Consider the following 23,511-nt stretch of genomic DNA (forward strand, 5'->3'; position numbering starts at 1 on the left):
ATTTTCACACAACATTACAAAAATGCTAAAACATTTTTTAAAAAAACTAAAACATCAAGAAAACACAAAAAAAACCACATTACAAAAAGGCTACAACATTACAAAAACGGTAAAACGCAAAGGACAAATCAATGTTCATCAATGTTGTGGTGTTTCTTGAATGTGTTAACTGCCTGCCTGCTTTTGTGTTTTCCTAAACGCTGTAGCGTTTGGCACTGCAGGGCCGCCGTACCTTTGAGCTGAACGGGACTATCGAACATGGATCATAGTGCAGCTTCCGGAATGCTTTTATGTTGAAAGGCAGTCACCGGATGTCCTTTGCGACGTCTTATCGCGACCATTGACGGACTGATGACTGACAACAGGTGAACGAGAGTTCAGAGAGAGAACAGAGCGAAGCATCAGGACACGGCGGCGGCGCGTGTATCTTCGCGGACGGAGGGAACAGGAACGACACGGTAAATAACAACAACATATTACAATGTAACGTTTCTGTAACGTTCGTTCAAAGGCCGCAGATAAACCGCGTCGTCTCGCACTGTTGTTGTTTCTCTAAACGAGGCTTTCGTAAAAGCCCGCTGTGTCGCCGCTGTTTGCTAACGTGCACGCGCAGGTGATTTTTTAAATGAACACAAAATACCTTTTTAACAAACATGTCCGCCGACTGAAGACGTGATGATGAAATGAGAAGACAAAATAAACCAAAGTGTCGCCTTTTATGGTTTCCGCCCACATTTCTTTACCTCACTTTCTCAATAAAATGCACATTCGTTGCAGGTTATGACGAGTTTTGCCGTCATTTTAACATAAAAACACGTTTTTAACGCATGCTTTATGTAAAAATTAGACATTTTTGGGCACACGGTAAAAAACACCTTTCACATGTTGTTTACCTTTGAACACACGGAGAGTGTGTGTACAGTCTACCAGTGGCGTGTCCAGGAAATCTGTACTAGGGTGGCCAAGTTGGGACGACATTTCTTAAACCTGTAGGACTATAACTCATGTTCACTGTCACTGAATAGTCTTGGTCATTATCTTAAGAATTCATTAATATTGTTTCCCAACCTGGGGTCCGAGCCTCCCTCAAGGGGGCGCCAGAGATCACATGGGGGGGGCACAGAGCTTTTTCTGCTCTGAGGTTGTGGGGTTATTAAAATTTTAAAAATTCTACAGATAATCAGAACTCGGTATGACCCACATTAAAACTAGTTTTTCTTAAAGTTTACTTTTAAATGTATTAAGCTATGCATTACCAACACCTCTGTGACCTCTGAACTTCTGTGACCATGTCTGTTGTTTTTTGCATATGGTCATTGCGTTTGTTATTATTCGCTTAAGTCTTTTGGTGTCTGTGCGTGGACAGGGGTGCTTACCCTAATTATTTGTCAAAATTAGGGTAAACGGTCCTTAAATCAGTATAAGCGAATGACCTGCTCTGTCGTCATTGGTTAATAGGACACTTACGATGATGTGGAATTGCCGTGATATTTTCTTTTGACGTTTTGATCAGTTTGGCTGATTTCCTTTGTAGTTTCTTTCAAAGCACACCTCACGCACCAAATGCGCCAAAATTCCAATGGTTGCTGTGGCCACGCCCCTTTTGAATCTGCATGACCTTATGATTAACTTTTCATCTTTGATGTGTCCACCACAAATTGACAGATTTTTTTTATGCAGGTATGATTAATGTGCGTGGATGAGTTTGTTTGTTTACGAAGCGTGCAGATCGCCAAGATGGACGCCAAATACAAAATAGCCAACTTCCTGTTGAATTGAGCCATTTATTTCCATTATTTTATTAACTTTATCGCCTGTTCACCTGATTTGGGTGCCAATTTCTGTTTGTTTTCACCAACCTTTAGTACCTCAACAATGTGATCTATTGGGGAGAATTCCAGGAATACATCGTGGTGCGAGGACAAATTGGTTGGCATAAATACAATGTGTATATATAATTGTTTAATTGTAAGTGGTTATTCTATGATTCTATGATTGTATTCCATGATTCTAAACCTTACTTAAGGTTCTTTCATTATGTCAATGTAAATAAATCTGCCACAACATTTAATTAAACCAGTTACCAATAAAAAATTGTGCCAATAAAAATTGGTCCATCTACAGTAAAGCAACAAGAACACAAAGGTGTGACAGCGATCACACCTGTAATCTGTTGTCATTGAGCCTAAAATAACTCGCCTCACATCAGTCACGCTGTCGCAACACCAGAGTATTAAAGTGCTGACTCATGACTACATGTCATCATCATTGTTGGCATTTCTTCCCCTCACTGGTGTGTTTTGTCGTAGCAGGAAGACTTTGACCGGGTCAGCTCTTACTTTCTGAGGCCTCATAAGTACAGAATATTAATTAGGTCCAATATTTGGCCCTTTTTTGATCATTAAAAAACATTAATCAGCCAATAATTGCTCATTTGTTTGTCATAAACATGACAAATGTCTGGAGCTCTGTACGATTAATTATTGAGAAAGTGAATATTCACAATATATGATCTAATGCATATTCCTCACCTTCATCTTCACGACATTATTTTTTTTTGACATTTCTTCTCAAAAACATCCGTGAAACAAACCCACAGACTCAGTGTGGGCCTTTTTGAGGATGATTAGATTATGAATATGTTGGCATGAACCCAGAGTGAGACCGTGAAGAAATTCACCGCAGTCAGACAGCAACGACTCCCTTGAACGAGGGAGTCGGGAAGGCAGCAGCTAATCTGGTTCATTAGATCGGAATGTCAGGGAGGGAATGCTGCACGACTGGATTCTTCCATCAGCTGGTGCTTTTTTAAAGGGCTTGTTTCATTTCTGTCTCTCTGGATCTGTGGGGATCCGGGTAAAATGTTCTCTTTTGGCACAGCATTTCTCCTCGATCTCCACTTTTATGATGAAAACAGTTTGTCTGGTTTATGTGTCGTCGGGTACAGAGGTGAACAGCGTTGTTACCTGCCAGAGGACGTCAGTTACTGGAGCTCCATAGGGACAAAAAGATATGGGTTAATCACGTTTTACATAGCTGAACAACATACGTAAATCCCAGGAAAGAACATAAGCACAGTGTTGACATCATGGCTCAGTGCTAACATCTCCAACCTGTTTTGGGATTTGCAGCGACGTCACCTGTGTGCACTGACTCAAAACCACAGGTTTACTTTCATGCAAGTCACATCTTGAGGGTGATGCTCGTCGCATAGCTTGAGGTGGCATTCATTTTCACTTAATCAAGCTAAGGCCTTAGTCGGACTAAGACAGACTTGGCCGAGTCCGAGTATATGTGAGAAAATTGATTTATTGGCCGTGTACGTTTGACTCTGTATCGCTATAAGCTGGTGCGAATGGTGAGATGCTTCTGTGTTGAAGAAGCATAAATCTCGTCTCTTCGTCAGTCCAAACGTGGGTCATCTCCTTAGCCTTCATTCTCGCCGATGCCTTGCGTTGTTCCCGCAACAGTCCTGCACTTTATACGTCGTCGTCTCCTTCTATCTCTGGCTCACAGACCGGGGAGGACATTTTGGTGCATGCACAGAACGACAAGTCCGACATAAGTCGGACTATAAATCATGTTATCCAGCTTTGTAAGTCCGACTTAAGGCCTGTATGTACTCTGCTAGAACAAGAACAAAGCTGGTTCTGGTCAGCACTTAACATACTTCACGAGAAACTCCTGGGAAGTCCTCATTTCCACATTAACCACACCCACTTCACATTTCTGGCCAATCACGCAATAGTTGTCGGACCCTGCACAAGGAAAAATAATGACGTCGAGAACAAATTTCTCCGTTCTTGCAGAGTGTGTACAGACCTTAAGACTAGCTGGAGTTTAGTCTTTTAGTCGGACTAATGTGTTTACAGGACATTAAGAAGTCTTAGTCCGACTAAAACCTGACTTACATGCATGTGAACTCTAACAGTTGGCTCCATCCGTCTGGTAAAAGGACATTTTTCTGCAGATATCAGATGAAGAAGTATTTAATCTTATCTCGTGCCAACAGCAGGTTGATATTTGGCTTTCAGTGAAAAGTCTATATGATCTTGTGTAAGAAGACATGTCAATATTACATCAGGATAGTTCTGTTTCCGTGCGGATACGGCAAAAAACTAACTTTTCTTTTTTCTTTTTAACTTTTGAAACAGATTAGAGCAAAATATTGGCAAAAGTTTCCCGACTGGGACGTTAACGAGGAAATTCCGGGTGTTGTCACCCTTTACTTTTACCAACTTTAGTGAATGGATTTGTTGTGGACTCCCAAATTACACTGTCATTAGTGTAACTTGAGTGTTTTTGTTTTTTTACGGGCTGAACAGTTTCTTTAGAGACAGAGAAGCTTAGGACACAACCCGTGTAAACCTTTTATTTCCGGCTGACAGACGCTGTAATAAGTCTCTCTCTTGTGGATCCTCCCGCTGCAGTTGGAAGAGGATGATGGTACGCCCCGCGGTGCTTTTGTTTCCTGTGAGAGGAGAACTTCAATCGCTTGCACGCCGCGTCCTCATTGGCCTGCTGAGTGTTTCATGAGGGCGTCCCCTGATTGGTCCGTCGTTCCACTTGGAAGACCGGCTCGGCCAATCGGCGTCTGTCTGGGGTGAGAGAGGCGCTTCCTTTTTTTTTTTCTCCCCCACCAGCTGCTGCAGTCAATCAGCTTATTCAGCGCTGTGTGTGTGTGTGTGTGTGTGTGTGTGTGGCCACCCTTCCCTCTCCCCTCCCTTCTTTTTCCTCTACAAAACAGTCAGCCCACCGTCCTCTCCACTCCCATCCCCCTTTTCCTCACACACACTTGTGAATACACATTGAAGCTCTGCTGCCACATGAGGCAGAGTGTGTGTGTGTGTGTGTGTGTGTGTGTGTGAGAGTCACTGGAGAAAGTTACACCAGCGTGTGTGTGTGTGTGTGTGTGTGTGTGTGTGTGTGTGTGTGTGTGTTTCCATGCAGCAGCAGCAGTTGTGTCTCCACTGCAGCACTTTTTCTGCCTCAGTCAGGACGGCGCTCTGCGACGGAAGGAACTGCAGCTGAATCAGGGAATCTGCACAAGGTAACAACATCAATAATAACAGTCTGTTCTCATGTTGATGAGACACAGTCACGTGTTGGACAGTTGGTCTCATCACCTTATATTTAGACTTATAAACATGCTTTCCTAAGTTAGTTTTCATTTAAAAACCGTACGCCGTTAACCGAAACCTTCTGTTGAAAGGGAAGATGACAACTCTGTGAGGGAAGATGAGATTTATTATTAGTAATAATAATAATAAGAAGAAGCAGAAGCAGAAGCAGCATTTAAAACGAAAGAGAAGGAGATAATCCAGCATGAAGGAAGGCAACTATCGTATAAATCACTGACGCCTCACAGTGCAGTAAACAGAAAAGCTCAAATAAGTACATATCAACTCAATAAATATATAAAACAAATAAATGAACACTCAATTATTTGGTGGCCTTGTTGTAGAAAGTATTGCCCACAAATGACTCTTTGTATGAAACTTGATAAATGTTGTTAAACTTTATTTTTGCACCCACAAGTTGATTGTTTTTAAGTTTTGATGACCTGCTTTGTGTAGTTTATACAATATGTTTATTGAAAACACATTGTTTTGTACTATTTGTTCCCATTTAAAGGTTGTATTTTATCAGAGAAAGCACAACGGCATCAGTAATTGGTCGTCGGCTGCCAGGATTTCTAAAAATATTACATCTGGGTCGACCTGTCGTCGAAGATTCACTTGATTTAACGCACAGTGACCTAAATCCTCACTCACTCACCCACTCACTGTTTGGGAACAGCAGAGAAAACATCAGAGTCTTATCTTAACTACACTGTGTACACACAGAAAATCAAACTGTGAAACTCTGTTTTACAACATGTAATGAGGACATTTGATACATGGAAGAAGCTCCGAGTCTGCGGCTCGTGACTCACTCTTCAGTCAGACGTTAAAATTAAATCACAAAATTAAACCTGAGAGACTCAGAGTCAACTCTTCCAGTGACGGCGCGTGCGTGGCTGTTCAGCTGAACCATGTAACGACTCATTTTCACAGCAGTGGAAAGAGTCGCGGCAATAGAAACCGAGTTTCTGTGCAGCCTCAGTTCTACACAGGTGAATTCAACATGTTTTTGGCACCAACTATTCCACCTTAAATCAAAGCGCAGGAATGTTGTTATCTGCCTCAAAAGATTCCTCAGATCTTCCTGCTGAAGAGAACATGAGTTAAAACTTTGCCGCATGTTACATATATTTAGTCAGTGGCCGCTTTCAAATTGACCATGAAAAACCATAAATTGTGCACGTCATTGTTTCAATTACAATTATTGACGCAAACCATTACAAAAACAAATAATCGAAAGAAAACTGCGCCTTTTTATTCTGAAAAACGGGGTTAAGATGTATACACGGTACAATAAATGATAGTTATTTTAATGTAAATTCACAATTTTATCTGCAATAAATTCTATTTGTTTCAAGTTCAAGTCGATGAGTAATCGTTTGAAGTAATTGTGATTGATTGTGATCAAAAAAGTGTCGGGTCAGCCATTGGTGGCAATGGTAGATGATAACCATGCTCAAATGAACAGCACTATGTGTGCGACTAATTTACAACTAAGACAGAACTGCTATTTGATGCAAAGCAGCACTTTTGCATCTGTTACAACAGTAACAGCGTTAGTACTGTGGTAGTCATCGATGAACCATGGGAGGTTTCTCGGAGCTGGAATTCTGAGTTCCGACTACAAATGGAACGCGTCGTGAAGGCCATGATATTCACACGGAAACAGAGCAAAACATATGGGATCTTTTTCTTTGTCATTTTGACAAAGTTAAGTTAAGTTTCAGGAAATATCTACACCCCTAAAACCACTAAAAACACTGTCGTCCATGTGCCAGTCCTGTACGCTCAGCTAATAAGGCTGTAACACCGTCTGCTTGCCGGTTTGCTAAAGTCAAATTTTGTCCATGTTCACAAAATGACTAGTATTTACTTTCAAAGTCCTCAATTAGCACAATTTGAAGGAAACAATGCAGTTTGTATCAGGAAAGGTTGAATTTAATGGCACTAGTCCTTCTTATGCTATGTTTCATTATAGTACAGTACAGTTTGGAACGGAATGGAATGGTAAAGCCATGAGATATTTGCACCGATCGCACAGGCTTGACTGTACCAGACCATTTGACTCTGGTACCCCAAGGCAAGGGTACCAAAGGGTGGAACGGTTGGTCATTTTGGTACTATTCCTAAAAGGAAACCCAAAAAATATGTACCCTACTGTACCAGACCAACTGAACGGTTCCTCTCGGTGGAAACACGGCTATGAAGTTTCCAGCCCAGAATCTAAACAGTGTCTCTTTCTCTTTGACAGTGAACTCCGTCATGGAGGTGCCCAGGAGGCTGCATCCTTCCTCTTACACTCTGGCTCTCCCAAAACAATCCTCCTCGATGGCTCCCCTTGTCACTTTACAGAATGTCACGAAGAGAGATTCCTTCCCAGAGGACGGACCCACGGAGGAGAACGTCTTTGGTGAGGAGACGTTGGGTACAGAGGAGGATGTTTCTGCGTCTGTCGGAGCGTCTGCCGAGACCTCGGAACTTGGAGATACGAGGTCCATACTTTCCTCGCAGGACAGTTTCTCAGAGGATTGCCCTGTTTCAGAGGAGAGGTTGGCAGAGGAGGCTGAAGAGGCCAAGAAGAAAGCTGAAGAGGAGGAGGCAGCAGCGAAGGAGAGAGCAGCCCAGCGACAGCTGATGGCCCTGGAGGAACTGGTGCAGTCTGAGAGGAATTATCTGCGAATGCTGCAAATTAGCACGGTAACCATCAGGAGCAGCCTGCAGAAAATACAGGTACTAAAGCAATTTTTGGACTTGGATCCACTGGATCCAGAACTTTCTGAGTCTGTATGGAACTTATAGAGCTTAGGATGTTGCCATGGGGGCAGCGGGGCCTAGGGCTGGGGCTGCCCCTGAGCAAGGCACTCAATCCCCCATTGGTATTAAGGGTTTTTATGATGTCATCAGTGGGTAGATTCTTGCCAATCTTTGACGGGAACATATGTGGGGTTTTTTTGGTCACCTACCAATCACAAAGAATTCTGGTTGATCCGTAAAAAACTGTAGACGGGAAGGAGAAACCTATCGATAAACCCAAGCTGGTGAAAACACAACCCTCCTTGGCGGTCCGTAGTTCATCAGACATCTTAGATTCTAATTCTGTTTCTGACCAATCACAAACACACCCTCATTTTTAAACCTTGGCTTGACACTTTTGATAATTGTCACTCGACAAAACTTAAAAGAAGTCTGACACAGTCAAATTCTACAAAAAAAAACCCTGAATAAATGTCACTTATTTCCATTTTTTCTGTGTCACACGAGAATTTTGTGACCAAAATAACCGAAGGAAGGTTTTTAATTGCTCACAATATGAAAACAAAATAAATCTTCTGGTACGTTGCCCTAAATCATCTTTGCTTGTTAAATTTAACCAGCCATTCCATGTGGAATTGGCTCTGCAGCGTCCACAGATACGGTTTGTTTTTGTTAGTTTTTCATTATATTCTAGTTTGTTTGTTACTGTTTGCAGCAGTAATTCAATGAGACCTCCATAAAAAAGCTGTCGATAGATGAGAGCATGAACATGATCAAGCACCGAGAAGAAAAAGACAAGAGATGGTGTGGAGAAATAAAAGTGTGGTGAACACTAGCTTGAAGGTGAAAAGTAGGATGAAAATCTGGGATGTGATGGACGGTTGGAGAAGCAGCAGAGTGGAGGAGTGAAAAAGAGAAAACAAACGAGGCCATTGTGATGTAGGAACGTTGCTGTGTTGTTTTCTGTGGTCTCTGTGTTCGTATTGTTCGCTCTGTCACTGCTCGTCTCTCCCACTCGTCTTTCATTAGAACGGAACGGAGCAAGTTTATCAGCTGAGCATTAAAGTGAATGAGCCCGTCAGCTCCTCATGACCTCATCTGTCTTCCATTCTTTGTCCACATGTAGTCAGTTTTCATTAAGAATAGAGTGTTTTTTTATGCGTTTTCTTCTTTCGTACACACGTAAACTTGAATTTTTTGTCATTTAAAACTGAGACTGTTAAAAACTCAGGACCAGTAGTCCTCATGGAGACAAAAACCTGGTCCTACTGAAGCAGAACCGCATTTGTGAGGAGCAGGTGTTTAAGTTTAGGAGAAAGATTTGAATTGTGGTCATCAGTTAGGGTTTGGTGGCGTGGAAGAAAATTGGGCATGTAACCCTTGGAGTCCGGTCCAAATCCTCACCAGTTCAAGGTCTGGGGTAGTCCTGAGCAACCTCTGTTGCAACCTCTGTTGCTACCACGATGGAAACATTGGCTAAACACAAATTTAAAAGCTACTCCAATTGTAATTTCTCGTTCTTCTTCCTGCTCTCCTTCAGCCTCCTCTACCAAACCTGGACAGCATGTTTCTCTACATCGAGGAGGTGATCAACGTGTCCACGCGGCTCCTCAGCTTGTTGGACCAGAAGCAGGTTCAGCCGGGAGATCCTCTCTTCCTGGAGACGCTCTGTAAGAGGTTTTCACTTCACACTTAGTACCACCGACGTAAACTGAGCTCTGCTCTCTGCCTGTAAAGTTTATTACTCGGCTTGTTTCGCTGTAAATGTTTGCTTTGCCTTTTTATGGCTCTGGTGTGTGTTTTTAAAAACTTCCTTCTGCTTCTTCAGCTCCTCTGTGTTGTAATGTTCCTGATTGAATGTGTTGCAATAATAGAATGACTGTTTATCTTGTTTACCACATACAGAGCTTCTTTAAACAATCAATAATCAGGTGCAAACCAGTTTTATATGTGTATCTAGTCATGTTATTTATTGGTCCTGGTTAAATGTTAACTATTTTGTTAATCGATAATGTGAATATTTCCCGGCGTGCAACACGAGAATCATTAAATTAAATTAAATTAAATTAAATTAAATTAAATTAAATTAAATTAAATTAAATTGAAAAACACTGGAGAACATCATCATTTCCAGGTTTGATCAACATTGTTTCAACATTTCCTGACATTTTAAGGACCAAAGGATGCATTGATTACCCGAGATTACAGTTCAAATTAAATCTGCGCCACTATTGAACCATTTAAATTACTTTTCAAGATCTCCTCTTCTTAATATTTAACCCAGACATGTTTTTCCTTTCCTCCCCGACAGGTTCTTCGTTCCTCAGCTTGTCTTCAGACATTGAGGCGGCGTATAAAGAATACCTGGCCAACTACAACAACGTGACGGTGGTGGAGAACAGCTACAAACAGAGGGAGGCGCTGTGGAACGAGCTCGTCATGGTCATCAAAGACGCGGCGTAGGTTCATATTCCTCATAACCACGTAACGGGAAAATCAAGTGTATAAATGGGTAGAAACGTCGAGTAACTGTCCTCATCTCCAGGCCTGAAGTCAACGCCACGTCCCTGAGCTTCTTCCTGGTGATGCCAGTGCAGCGGATCGCCCGCTACCCCCTCCTCCTGCAGACCATTCAGAAGCACACGGATGCCGCTCACCCGGCGTACGCTCTCCTGGAGCGCACCGCTCACACCTCCATCGCCTTGAACTGTCGCATCAACGAGTACAAGCGCTTCAGAGAAGTCGGTGAGTTCCCACTAGTTATAGCTCTGTGAGGCTCACACTCAGGCTCTCAGTGACTAGAGTTGTTGCCTCACAGCAAGAGGGTCACCGGTTTGAAACCCGGTTCTGACGAGAGCGTGGAATCGACAAAATTATATTTTAAAAAGCCACTTAATAACATGTTTTTGTAATTTTAGACATTGGAAGTTTGTTTTGAAAACAGAAAACCCCTTTGTCAATGATTAGAGAGCAAATTATTTATATTTTTGGTTCAGTTTTGTTGCAGGTCATAAAATCAGTGTTTAAAATCGTCACATGTGTTTTTTTTGTTTTTTTTTTTTAAGCCGACAAATACAAGAAGACGGAATCGTTAACCATCATCGACAAGATCAACCGCCTCAGCACCCACAGCATCGCCAAGAAGACGGCGAGACTCGGCCAGCAACTCAAACACGAGACCGGAATCGTGCCCAAGGTAACGCGGATGTTTAATAACATCCCCACACACACACACACACACACACACACACACACACACACACACACACCCTGTGCTGAAGTGTCCTTGAACGACACACACACACACACAGGATTTCCTGCTCTGGAAACCAATCACTTTAATGTGTCAGACATCACCGAGACGAGGCGTGGACGTAGAAATAAATGAAGAAACGTGTTAGAGGTGATGTATCGGGGAACTCACAGTGCACTTGTAACTCCTGAGAGTCATAAATAAGCTCCCAGTCCGCACCTTCACTTCACTGCACCTGCAAACACACGAGTTGATGATTTACTAGTGAGCCGATTGGGATTAAACGTGCTGCCTTTGCTTGTCCGTATCTGCTGTTTCAGGCAATTTCAAAAGACGACATTTGCATATTCTGCACCAATAAAGAAGAAATAATAAAACCTCTTTTTATTATGAAGATAAATAATAAAGGAAACACTCTGTGCTTTGTGTCGTAGCTGGTCGATGAGGAGTTTGACGCGCTCGAGGGCTTATTCTACGTTCTGGAACACGGCATCCTGCAGCTCCTGGACAACGTTGAGACATACCTGCACCACCTACAGGTGAGCTGAGGACGCACGAGGTGCGTGTTGTGCTCTGAATTAAATAAAAAATATGACACACGCACCTGTAGTGTAACTAAACTCTTCATCCACTTTCTTTTCTTGTTCTTTTTTAATACAACATGAATGTATTCTGTACCTTTAAAGTCTGTTTTATATCTGACTGGCTCTGTATCGTTGTGTTTTTTCCCGGTCACTTGTGACTCACAGAAAACTTGGAATGTATATTTATTTTTGAACATTTCTCGTGTTTCTGACTCACGCTGTTTAAACTTGTCCTGGAGGTTAAACACATCAGTTTGTTCTTCCACTGTGTGGAAACTTCCTTTCCTCGTTGTTTTTTCCGTGCACAGAGAGAAACACATAAATTCAGTGGCTCATTATTCATTCGTGTTTTTTTTTGTTGAAGTTCCTTCCTCTGTTTTCATCTGCAGGCGTTCCTGACCTGCAAAACAGAGGAGTTTGACTTTGATATGGACGGAGAGAAAGCGCCCATTTGCTACAAGGAGATCACGACAGCACTGAGACAGTGGATACTTCCGACTTTTGTGAGCGTTTTCCTCATATTTTTATCCAAAGTCAAACTGTAATGAAACAAAAGCAGCAAATGATAAACATTTTACAGTTTTGTCGTCATGCTGAGATAATGTTTTCCTGACTGAAATGTCCAAGAATGAAGGAAATCTAGTTGTAAAAACATCAAAATAAAGCACATATGCAACATAAGGGTGTCAAACATGACGTGAGCGCCTATGAACATCTATTCTGGTCAAAAGGGGGCGGGTCTAGAGACATTCTGGTTGATATTTCACACAATTTCAAAGTAAAAGTGTTTGTACACAATAAAAAAAACATATTTATAATGCAAAATTAATCTATTAATAAGAAAAACAGACAAAATAAACAACTAAACAATCTTATGTTCTCATAAAAACACGATATTAAGTGTTGGGTCGCCGAGTTTGACACCTATAGCCATTCATTTAAGTACATATATACTTGTTTATCCTTTGCTGTTGTGTTTATTATGTGTTGTGTCATGTCATGTGACTCAGTTTGTTTACGCCTTCTTTTTGGCAGGAAAAGCTTCTGAACAACAGTAACGGACGCTCACACAATAAAATAAAAGCATTCAATTCACAATAAAAGCATGACAAAGAAACAAGATATTGCAGCCAGTTAGCGTTGGATTCTGTCCCTGATCTGAAATGAGTGGAATCACTTCGGTGACTGTAATCATTCCTTCCATTCACCAGTTTCTTCTTTTCTTCTTCAACAGGAGAAGAGGATGAGGACGTTGATCCACAAGCCCCTGTGTGACCTCCGCGACCTCCTGGTGGGCCCGAGGAACCTGATCAGGAAGAGGCTGGACAAGCTGCTGGACTATGAAGTCCTCGAGTCCAAATCTAACCTGAGCTACGAGGAGCAGGCCGTGGCCAACACGTACAGGTAGTTATTTAAAAAATGACAGACTGAGCTCGTGGTTGAGACAGAGAGACTAAGAACCTGAACTTAAGATATAATTACAGTCATATCTCTGTCCACGTGTGCATTTAACCTCTGACACACCTGAAAACTGACCACAGCAGTAATGCTGAATCATGAAAGCAGCGGTTTCTCATATTAAGCTGAAGCTTAAATTAAAATAATAAGAAGAAAAACCTTATTTGTATTTACTCTATGCCCAGTTTTCAATAATCCAGCTCAACTATTTTCAGCCAACGATGCCTGAGATGTTCTTGCAGAAGTTACAAAAAGTATAACATAATGTTATAATAACCTAGCGGGAACATTTGTGCTAAAATGAACAAAAAGATGTGTTTTTATTGTTATTTTAAATTAAATGTTAACACTGGTTTACAGCTGAAGGTCGAGTTGTGACCAATCAGGAAGCAAATGCAGGAAACTATCTGCTTCTGTCCGTTCACATGAATGTTTTTAAGGTCCTCCTCCTCTGTTTTCTTCTTCTTCTTCTTCTTCATCCGTTTCTTCTTCTCTCAGGACAATCAACACGTTGCTCCTCAATGAACTTCCTCGGTTTAACGGTGTAGCTCTGCAGATGATCTGGAGAATGTTGGGGACGTTCAGTTGTCTTCACAAAGACCTCACGTCCGACATGGAGCAACTCTTCCAGAGCTTTGCACAACAGGTAAATAATCTAATCCAATCTAATCTGATCAGAGTGTATATATTCACCGAGTCTCTGGGATTCCAGGATTTGCTTCTTTTTGATTTTTTTTATTTTTTTTTCTAGCTGCCTCACAGCTCTCTCAGCCCCGGTGCATTCTGGGAGTGGGCGGAGACCGCGGTGTTGGAAGGCGCGAGGAGGCTGGACACTCTTGGTCGAAGTGTGCAGGACACACTCAACGTGCCGGCCGTCCAGGTTTGAGTTTAGATCAAACTGTTGTGTTACATTCACACAGAGGGGTAACACACGTGTGTGTGTGTGTGTGTGTAAAAATATCATTATTAATGTTAAACTCTTCAAACTGCAAAAACAACCCCCGCAGGAATAAGCCAGATAAGAGCATACATTTATTTCCCAGAATGCCGACGTGTCAGCACTTCATACAAACACACTTCACGTCTTCATAAGCTGCTGTCAAAGTTTCCGTGTCGTGACGCGGCAGCTGCTCGACTTGTTCTGCAACTTTTCTTAATCTTTTCGAGAAAAGCGCTGACATTTTCAGTAACGAGGAAACCCTGTACATTTTTTCCAGCACCTGTCAGAGACATTAATTGTTTTCCAGTGAGTTTCTATGACTCGGCACAAAAGAAAATGATAGTAACTCCTCCTTATTTCCTGATGCTCAGCGACAATTAAATGATGTCATTTCAGGTCAGAGGTCGGACTTTAGTGAAAGGTTTTGTTTTGGTTATATATTAGTATATAATCTTCTATATTTATATCACACTTACATAGGATTTGAATGTGTTCAACTTTATTTATGAGGCACTTTTCAAACACAACGGCAGGTTGAACGTGCTGCTGCTGCTGTACAGGCACGTTTATGTAAAAACAACACCGTGACACAATTCTGAGAAATGTAAATTGAAGATTCCAGTCTGTACAAATGTTTAAAAAAGAGGCTTATTATGAAGATTCACATGGTAAAAATGAATAAGAAGATATGAAGAGCCCCTCCCACAATCACCAAACCACTAAAAAATTATGCTTGTGCAAATTTAAGATAGGTTTTAAGCAGGATTAGGCCCCTTAAAATGGGATTAATTGAGTTATAATAGGGCTCAGACCATAATAAATTAGAAAATATGTCCAAATTAAATGAATGCAAGGTATTTAAACAAAAGAAAAGCAGATTAAAAAAGCAGATTAAGATCCCATGTTCTCCTCCGCCTCTCTCCAGCCTCTGAGTCCGTCGTCCCAGCAGCGTCTGCAGCAGCTCATGCACAAACACGGCTCTGGAAAGATCTACCAGGTGGTCGGTGCGGTGGTGGGAAGCCGAGACCTGGACCTGAACCTGGTCAAAGGGGAGCTGGTGGCCATCGTCAGTGAGATGGACAGTCGAGGAGACAAGAGGAGGTGGCTCGTCGATGCCGGAGGTAAAAGAGAAACGACTCAAAAATAGACGTGAAACTGATCTGTTTTTCCCAAACGTCTCATTTTCTCCACAAAAAACAAATTCATTCAGTTGTAATGATTTCTTTTTTAGTTGAGAAACCAGAAAATATTCACATTTAACAACAGAAAAAGAACACAACACGGTAGTGTGAGGCCGCTGCAGGCAGCTCATTGACACCATCTTGTGGCTGATCTCTGTAATGACTCTGCACTGCTCACACGGATGAATCATTGGATTACAGGTTCCACCAGATTGACTCATGAATTAGTGTTTTAAATGTTGAATAACTAGTAACTTAACTTAATGTAGGCGGGGAAATGTATCCATATTACATCTATATTGTGACATAAGATGATGTTAGTTTTTTTCAATATCGTCATATATTTATTATTATTTATTATTTCGAATACATTTGTGAAATACACAAAATATTAAATATTACATATATATGGATAGAAAATACATGAAATCGACATAATTACTTTTAAAAAGTCACTGAAGCCTAATTATTTGTGTTATATCAGAGTTTGACCATGTTTATGGTCAATTTCATTCCTTCTAACACGTAAATGTCCTTCATATCCTTCAGAAAGTGTCGTTTACTGACACGTATGAATAACATTACAATACTATTTCCACTTCCCGCAGGCAGACGAGGCTACGTTCCTGCCTCGAAGCTCGTTCGCTACCATCAGCCATCAGAGGACCCGCCCCCTTCGCCACACCTGACCCTGCCAGAGAGCATGATGGGAGTCAGAAGACACTCGTACACTCCAGAGAGCCGGCCACTGACGGTCAGGAGCCAGCCGTGCTTCCAGGTGATTGAGTGACTTTTCTTTACTAAGACAATAAATCAGTTTTCCTCATGTCATGTAAACACAAATTGAGCTAGTCTTAGTCAGACTAACATACCTGGATGATGTGACTCATAGTCCGATTAATCCTGCTTGTATACGCTTAGTCGGACTGGAGTTGGACTTCTGCGCACTCCCCAGTCTTTGACCTGGAAGTAGAAGGAGACGACGTCTAAGCTGCAATAAATCGATGCCCGTCTTAGTCAGACTATGGCCTTAGCTTGATTAAATGGAATAAATGAACACAAATGTAAAACAGTAGAGGTACAAATACTCACTTTGTCACTCACTGTAGTGACTAATCACTCCACCGGGTGTGACCTCAGTCTTGGATTGAATTCCCTTTGTTCATCGATCACCTGCTTTAATGCGGATAAACTGGCCATGCATGTATTTGTCAACATGTCTTCAATAGTGTTAAAAAAAACAAATAATCAATCGTCTCGTATTGAGATCTGTTCTTTGGTTGTTGTTGTTGTTGTTGTTGTTGTTGTTGTTGTTATCGTGACACACTTTGATTTTATGTCTGTGAATTTGACTTACTTACTTATAACATGACATAACAATGTGCTACCAGCAGGTGGCGGCGTTAAACAAACACGTCTGAGTATACATTTTACTCCTGAATATTACGTTTGTGGCATTTTCTACCAAATATTTCTTTAAGTAAAGCTATAAATTCACATTGGTGTTTTACATGAAGACACATCAGCATGTAAATTAGAGAAGCTGGAGGTCGAACCACCAACCTTTTTTGGAGAGGGGACGAGAATAAAGGTGTGTTTATGTATTTACTGTCCTTGTCTGGATCAGTGATCGTCAGTCGTGAGATGCGGTGTTGGTTAAGGTTCAGATTAAGACCAGATTATGGTCAATTAGGCAGGAATTGACTGTAGTTACGGTGAGATAAAGGGTTTGAGAGAGAGAGTACAGTGTTGCCATGCTAATGTAAGTGTGTGTGTGTTAATGTAAAGGTCCATAATTAGCAGTTTAACCTTGTTAAGTGGGTTACTGTCCGAAAGGTTGAGAGGTAATTTATGCGAGGCAGTGCTGCAGGATCAGATAAAGTGTGTGTGTGCGTGTGTGTGTGATTTACAGCGAGTAGAGTGTCATGGCTGGGAAATCCATGATGGTTAATGGGGGAGTGTGTACATGAGAGAGAGAGAGAGAAGGGGATTCAGTGGAGTGGATGGGAAGCAGGATTGCGTCGGCCGTCGTGAGTGTGTTAGAGAGACTTGTCTCCTCGGTGCCTGTTAAAGTGAATGATTGCTCCAGTGACCTTACAGAGGAGGTTCCTCTCACCTCCTCCTCCTCCTCCTCCTCCTCCAGACCCTTAGTCTGAGGAACCATGTCCCCACTGATCGCTGCAGAAAATCAGGTCATGAAAAAAGACTCACAATAGAGTAGAATAGAACTTTATTGTCCACCATGGTGGAAAATTCACCTTTTTCCTGGTTCTCACAACTTTAACCCTCTCAGGAACGTCGTGATAATCAGGCCGCCTGGATTTATTTTGATTTTAAGGCTGTAGAAGTGTCCAAAAATCAGTGATTCTCATTAACGTAACTCCATTTTTGTCCCTTCTCCACCCAAATAAATGTCATCTGGAGCCACAAAACCATAAAAATGAAGATTACATCAGGTATAAAGGTTTATATATAGATGTAATACGTATACAAAACAGAGTTTGTTGCATCAATGAAATTAAAATGAATGAAAGTAGGAAAAAGACGACATTCACCAGCGGGTCACACGTTTGTGACTTCAGCTTCTCTGAACCGTGATTCCTAAACGGTTGAATAACTGCCAGATATCGAAACGTGAACGTTATCTGAGGAAAAAAGGGGCAGAAGAACTCAATTATTGACATTTTTTTGGACAATTCTACAGCCATAAAATCTAAATAAATGACTGTCAGAAGAGGGTTAATCAATCTGAAATCTCCTGCGACCCACCTGTTGGTCCTCGACCCAGTATTTGGATAGCTTCCTGTTTTTCTGCCATGGCTGTTTGTGTTTTTGTCGTTTTTGACTCAGTTTTCCGTCTCTTCCAGGTGTTGGCAGCCTACGACTTCTCGGCCAGAGGGAACCACGAGGTGTCCATCCGGGCCGGCGAGCCGGTCCGCGTCCTGGAGCATCACGACAAGCGAGGGAACGCCGAGTGGAGCCTGGTGGAGGTGAGGGGCGGGCAGAGAGGCTACGTGCCCTCCAACTACCTCATAGTATCGCCGCTGAGGATGTGAGCCGCCGGCTGTGACGCTACTTCCTGAAAAGAAGGAAGTAAAGAAGGAAGTAAGGGTCAGGTGTCGACGCTGCTTCTCGAACTCAAAGCCTGTATAGCTTTTTTTTACTTGTTTAGATTTTATCTAAAAGGCCAAATCTTCTTTTTGATTTTTACAACTGGAAGTTTTTTCTCTCCGTGCCTTTTCCTGCTCCCACCCTAAGATTAAGATCGCTTTTACTTTTCCCCAAGTTTTCCATGTTCATTGCGCAGTTTTGCATGTGCGGTTTGGACTAGAGGTCGACTGTTGGGCTGATTATTGGGGCCGATATTTGCAATTCTTTTTTTAAATTAGGGTTGTCAACTCATAACAGCTAATCTTAATACTCCAATGATAACCCACTGTTATTTGTGGGGTGCAAATGGACTTCATGTGTGTTTGTAGAACTGATGAAATTTACAAGGTTTCTTGAATGCTTCTCGAAGCCACTCCTTTTACGATAGCATAATAGCATTTTTCCTAGAAATGCCCATCCCCATTTTAAGTCATCATTAATTATGATTTATTAATCAGCCTATTATGCATTTTTTTATTCTCAGAAACCTGATCAATGTTGCTAAGTCACTACAACTTTATTTTTTCATCCCAAAAAAGCTATTTTTTTGTATTTTTAATGACGTTTTCCATGTATTATTTAGTTAATACATTATTTCTTACTGTATATAATTGCACTGAACTGTAGATTTGAGAAACGGACCAACAAGTTACTGTAGATAGATTTTATTTGTTATCATTAAAGCGTTATATTTGATCAAAAAGTGGGGGAAAATTAGCCTAGCTTAACTATATGAGCCAAAAAAAATCTGCATCAGTTATCGGCCGTCGACCTCTAGTTTGGACGATCTAAAAATCTCAACAGTGAAAGTGTGTGACGTTGTTTTTACCGTTTCAGCACGGACGATAAAACCTTTGCAGAACAATCTGAAAAAAAGGACGAGCTTTCAAACATAGCAACAGTGTTTTTCTTATTTTCCCTGGACACAGAATCTAAACCAGCAGATTAGTGAACGTGTTATTGCTGGAAATAAAGGAAAACCTGAATAAATATGAAGGATGATGCATCACCATGGAACGCTCATGGACACCAGCACGAGACGAGACGACGCGTCTCTGCTGACGGAGCAGAAAACTCAACCCGGCGTCTCAAAGGCTGAAGGACGATGTTTAAAGTTGCACTGTAAAAACTTTACTGGACAATTTTGTCAAAGTGACGGGAAGCGACTTTCCAAGGCTGAGTCGTGAAGAGAGACACGTTTGGACACGAAGACCCGACGGGACACAACTGAACGGAAGAAAGACGTGTGTATGAGTGTGTGTGTGTGAGAATGTACCTCCTCTTCCTCACCTGACGTAGACAAGTCATGTGACAAGAAGAGATCAATCAAATGAGGGCTTCTCAATCAAATGATCATTGACATTGTCCACAAACCAAAATGATCCAGTTTTGATCCAATGATTTTGTTACATGGAGCAAAGAAACCAGAAAATATTCACATTTAAGAAGCTGAAAAATCAAATAGGCTAATTAATTGATTTGATAAAATACTTGTATCAACAGAAGGGGACGGACGTATCGTACCGAAGCACTATTCTAACGCCGTGGCTAATTGGTCGAATAATCGGCGTCACGCGTGTCTAATTGACTAATTTCTCATTTTATTTCTAGTTTTTCTTTTTTAACTTCCATTTGTGCATTTTCTCCATAGACCGTACATCACGTAGACACGCCTCTTGAGCGCTTTTTACCTTGACTTTTTTAATCAAAATGACAAATCAGTGATTCCATAATCGCGAGCCATCCCTCATCAACAATCGAGTCTTCTAGGAGCGACAGCTGTCCAGTAATGGGGTCTGAGGACTTTTGTCCCTTTTTATAATGGAAGCTACAGCCGACTCCAAGGACAGCTGGTCTTCGGTGGACGCCTTCAAGACGTCGCTTCTCTGTCGTCTTTGCGTTAAACCCGTCTCCAGTGCCAGGAGATTTCATAATCCCATCCAACGATTTTGACATTCTGGTGTTTTTTTTTGTTTTTTTTTAATGAACGTGGGGTAGTGTGGACGTTATCGTGTGTGTGTGTGTGAAGTCTCCTCCTCCTCGTCCTCCTCACACTGACAGGGACACGGTACTCTCATCATCTCAGACTCTGTAACGTGATGTTAATGTGAAATGTCTTCAGGCCTGAGTGGAGACGGAGACACGGAGGGAGAGAAGAAATGGAGGAAAGTTTCCTCATCAGCCTGGTTTTTTATTTTTAAAGGTGAAGTGTCACAGCTGCTCGTTCTCTCTCTGTCCTCATTACAGTCCCAATCATGTCCCTCCTCCTCCTCGTCCTCCGTCAGGGTTTTTTTGGGAAAAGTCGAACATGGCAGATGTTACGACGACACACTGACAGGACAGAATCGACCCACTTCTGTGCTTCGTTGGACACCTGATGATGCCTGTTTCCATGGATACCGCTCAGTCCATGCAGGTCGCGGTGGCTCTGTGGCAGCTCCTCACGCCGCTCTTAATTGTCAAAGCTTTTTTTTATTTTTTTTTACACGGATTAGTGGAAAATGTGCCACTTCATTATCTTCACTTTTTTTTTATAGAAACGACGTGATCTGTGATCCGTGTCAAACCTCGTCTGTTTTTTGTTTTGTTTTGTTTTTTTGGGACGAGGAAGATTCCTGTTTTGGTCCAACACTCATCAATCTTCTTCACGCAGACAGATTTAATTAAAATTTTTAGATATTAAAAAAAGGGCCCTACTCTATGGCAGTTGGTGACAAATTGGCGAAGGTAGCGGAGCGTTGAGTCGCTGAAGAGACGGATATTTCCCCCAGGATTTTTGGTGGAGACCAAAACAGAGATAAAAAAGGGAGAGAGAATGTTTTTTTAATCTTCTGTCAGAATAAAATCCAGTTGCCTGCGATGTGATGTGAGAACACAAAACTGCACAAGCCAGATGTTTGGTGGTAAATGTCGGCGCTACAGCTAGGCACTGTCGCAGTGAAGGTAAATTTACTTTTATTCCGATATTATCGCAATCCACGATAATAGTATATTTAAAGTAGAATAATAGTCACACGGGTTGAACGCAAAATCAGTCGAATTGTGGTAGTTGGGGCTCGCCACAACCCTAGTTACAGCTAGGTGTGCTAACTAGCAAGCTAATCTAGCCCTTTTAAGCACTACGCAACATTCCGATTTATTATTATTGACGCCAGCAGGACAGGAATGTGTGTGGACGACTTAATGAATTGGACACAAAAACACACAACGTCGGGTAGCGTTTCAATCGGAACTTGACTCTCAGTTGGATCTACAGTATATCCTGGCAGAATCTTAGCTAGCTAACTATAGCTTTCTTATCTTAGTGATTTTTAAATCGGAGCTTTGCGCCCAAGTCCTACATCTTATGCCACATGCTCCATGTAGCACAACACGTTCCAGCCCAGATGGTGGCGCTCTCTTGAGGAAGATGATAGCCTCGTAGCGATTCTTCGCGGACGCTAAACGCGGAAATAATCACCGCTGTGTTAAACTCATCTTTGACTGAGACGACTTTTTTGGTGTGATAACTAACAAGCTAATATAGCCCTTTTAGGCTTTACGCAACATTCCGATTATTATTGACGCCCACAGGAAAGGACCGTGTGCGGACGACTTAATTAATTGGACACAAAAAAAGTCGGGTAGTTTTCAGTCAAAACCGAACACTCAGATGGATCTCCAAAATCTTAGCTAGCTAACTATTGCTAATCCCAAAATTGCGCCTAAATCCTACGTCTTATGCCACATGCTCCATTTTGCACATCACGTTCCAGCCCAGATGTTGGCGCTGTCTTGAGGAAGATGGTAACCCTGGAACCGCAGCCATGTTAGCCCACGCAGAACCGCTTAGCGACTCTTCGCAGACACGTAACACGGAAATAATCACCTCTGTGATAAATGTAGACGACAAAAGGCGAGGATGGCTTTTTAAACAGTATTAAAAATGGGAGAATCTTTGATTTCACGCTTATTTTTTACTATGATCCCCCTTTTTTTTGTGTTTCCGCGTTTGAGTTTAGACCCTGTTGGTTCTCGCTGCGTCAGCATTAGCTGCTGTGGATGTGAAGCAAAGTGAGGAAGCTGGAGCTGAGCGTTAGCATCCGTCTGAATGTCAAAGCAGCAGGAGGACACTGTGTGTGTGTGTGTGAGATGATACTTAAATACCAAACGTCCTCGAGGTTTGATAAATGGAACATTTTACCAGCTTTCACCTTTTCAAACGCCACTTTTCTCTCCTTCCTGTCAGTGAATGAAGATTCTAAAGCTGCTGTCGCTGATTCACACTCACAAGTATTTACTTATTATTCACTCACGGAAAACCTGAAACCAAAGCTTTCTGCACGTCATAAAAACTCAAATATTACTTTTAATGTTGTGTCTGACGAGTTTGAAAACGTGTAGAATTTATGTGTTTGATCCAAAACTGAACAAATCGTACGCCATGTTTACTGAAAAGGAGGGCGAATCATTAACTTTATATATGAAGTACTCACATGTGTCCACTAGAGGGAGCAGGAGACTGTTTGAGTGAGCCTGTGTGTGTACCTCTGTCAGTATTAGCATTTGTCTGAACTCACAGTTGAATCAAATCCTGTACATTTGAAATATTATCCCGTTTTTTTCAGTTTAACCTGCTGATGTTGTTGCACAAAGTGTCGAATGATAACTTATTGTTTTGTAACTGTGTGTTTTTGTTCAAGTTTATGTTATTTAACGCTGCCGCCGCTGAGCAACGCGAGGTTTTGAAGTGTCGATAAAAGTTCTGGTGTTGAACTCATTGACCTTAAACTCAGATAAAACTAAACAAAACCTGTGTTAAGTCTTTTTGTCTCGTGTACGTTCCAATTTTTGTCGGAACTTCCACGAGTTAGCATTCCAAGATGGCCGTTTCCACCGAGTGTGACGGAACAACACGGTACATATTGAAACCAGAATTGTGCCAATGCAGGAGATGCAGACCTGCTCAACAAAATAATCTCAAATCTTATTCCTAATCTCAAGGTTCTTCCTCATTAGGACCAGGTGTTTGGTCTCCATGAGGACTACAGGCTGGACGAGTTCAGTGTTGATGCCAGAAAAATGTCCT

General features: G+C 41.8%; 1 protein-coding gene across 2 annotated transcripts; it reads left to right on the forward strand.

Moving 5' to 3' along the window:
- Nucleotides 1-4,425: 4,425 nt before the first annotated feature.
- arhgef37 (Rho guanine nucleotide exchange factor (GEF) 37) lies at nt 4,426-23,511 on the forward strand. 2 transcript variants are annotated; one of them, XM_058649075.1, is made up of 16 exons: nt 4,426-4,603; nt 4,951-5,050; nt 7,375-7,853; nt 9,418-9,547; nt 10,189-10,336; nt 10,423-10,622; nt 10,943-11,073; nt 11,565-11,669; nt 12,104-12,217; nt 12,949-13,118; nt 13,671-13,818; nt 13,924-14,052; nt 15,038-15,233; nt 15,902-16,071; nt 18,161-18,398; nt 23,442-23,511. In XM_058649075.1, exons 3-15 carry the CDS (start codon nt 7,386-7,388, stop codon nt 18,347-18,349), a joined length of 2,298 nt encoding a protein of 765 aa, XP_058505058.1. In that variant the 5' UTR covers nt 4,426-4,603; nt 4,951-5,050; nt 7,375-7,385; the 3' UTR covers nt 18,350-18,398; nt 23,442-23,511. The 2 variants fall into 2 exon arrangements, with proteins under 2 accessions (XP_058505058.1, XP_058505057.1); XM_058649074.1 differs by lacking the exon at nt 23,442-23,511 and having other exon boundaries at nt 18,161-21,855.

This window comes from Solea solea, chromosome 14 (genome assembly GCF_958295425.1).
Source record: "Solea solea chromosome 14, fSolSol10.1, whole genome shotgun sequence".
In the NCBI taxonomy this organism is placed as follows: Eukaryota; Metazoa; Chordata; class Actinopteri; order Pleuronectiformes; family Soleidae; genus Solea; species Solea solea.

Excerpts from the sequence above, each read along its gene's own strand:
- arhgef37 (XM_058649075.1), top strand. The coding sequence starts at position 7,386 with ATGGAGGTGCCCAGGAGGCTGCATCCTTCCTCTTACACTCTGGCTCTC. Across the intron at positions 10,337-10,422 it reads ATGGTCATCAAAGACGCGGC|GCCTGAAGTCAACGCCACGT; the intron begins GTAGGTTCATAT and ends CCTCATCTCCAG. Across the intron at positions 13,119-13,670 it reads GCCGTGGCCAACACGTACAG|GACAATCAACACGTTGCTCC; the intron begins GTAGTTATTTAA and ends TTCTTCTCTCAG.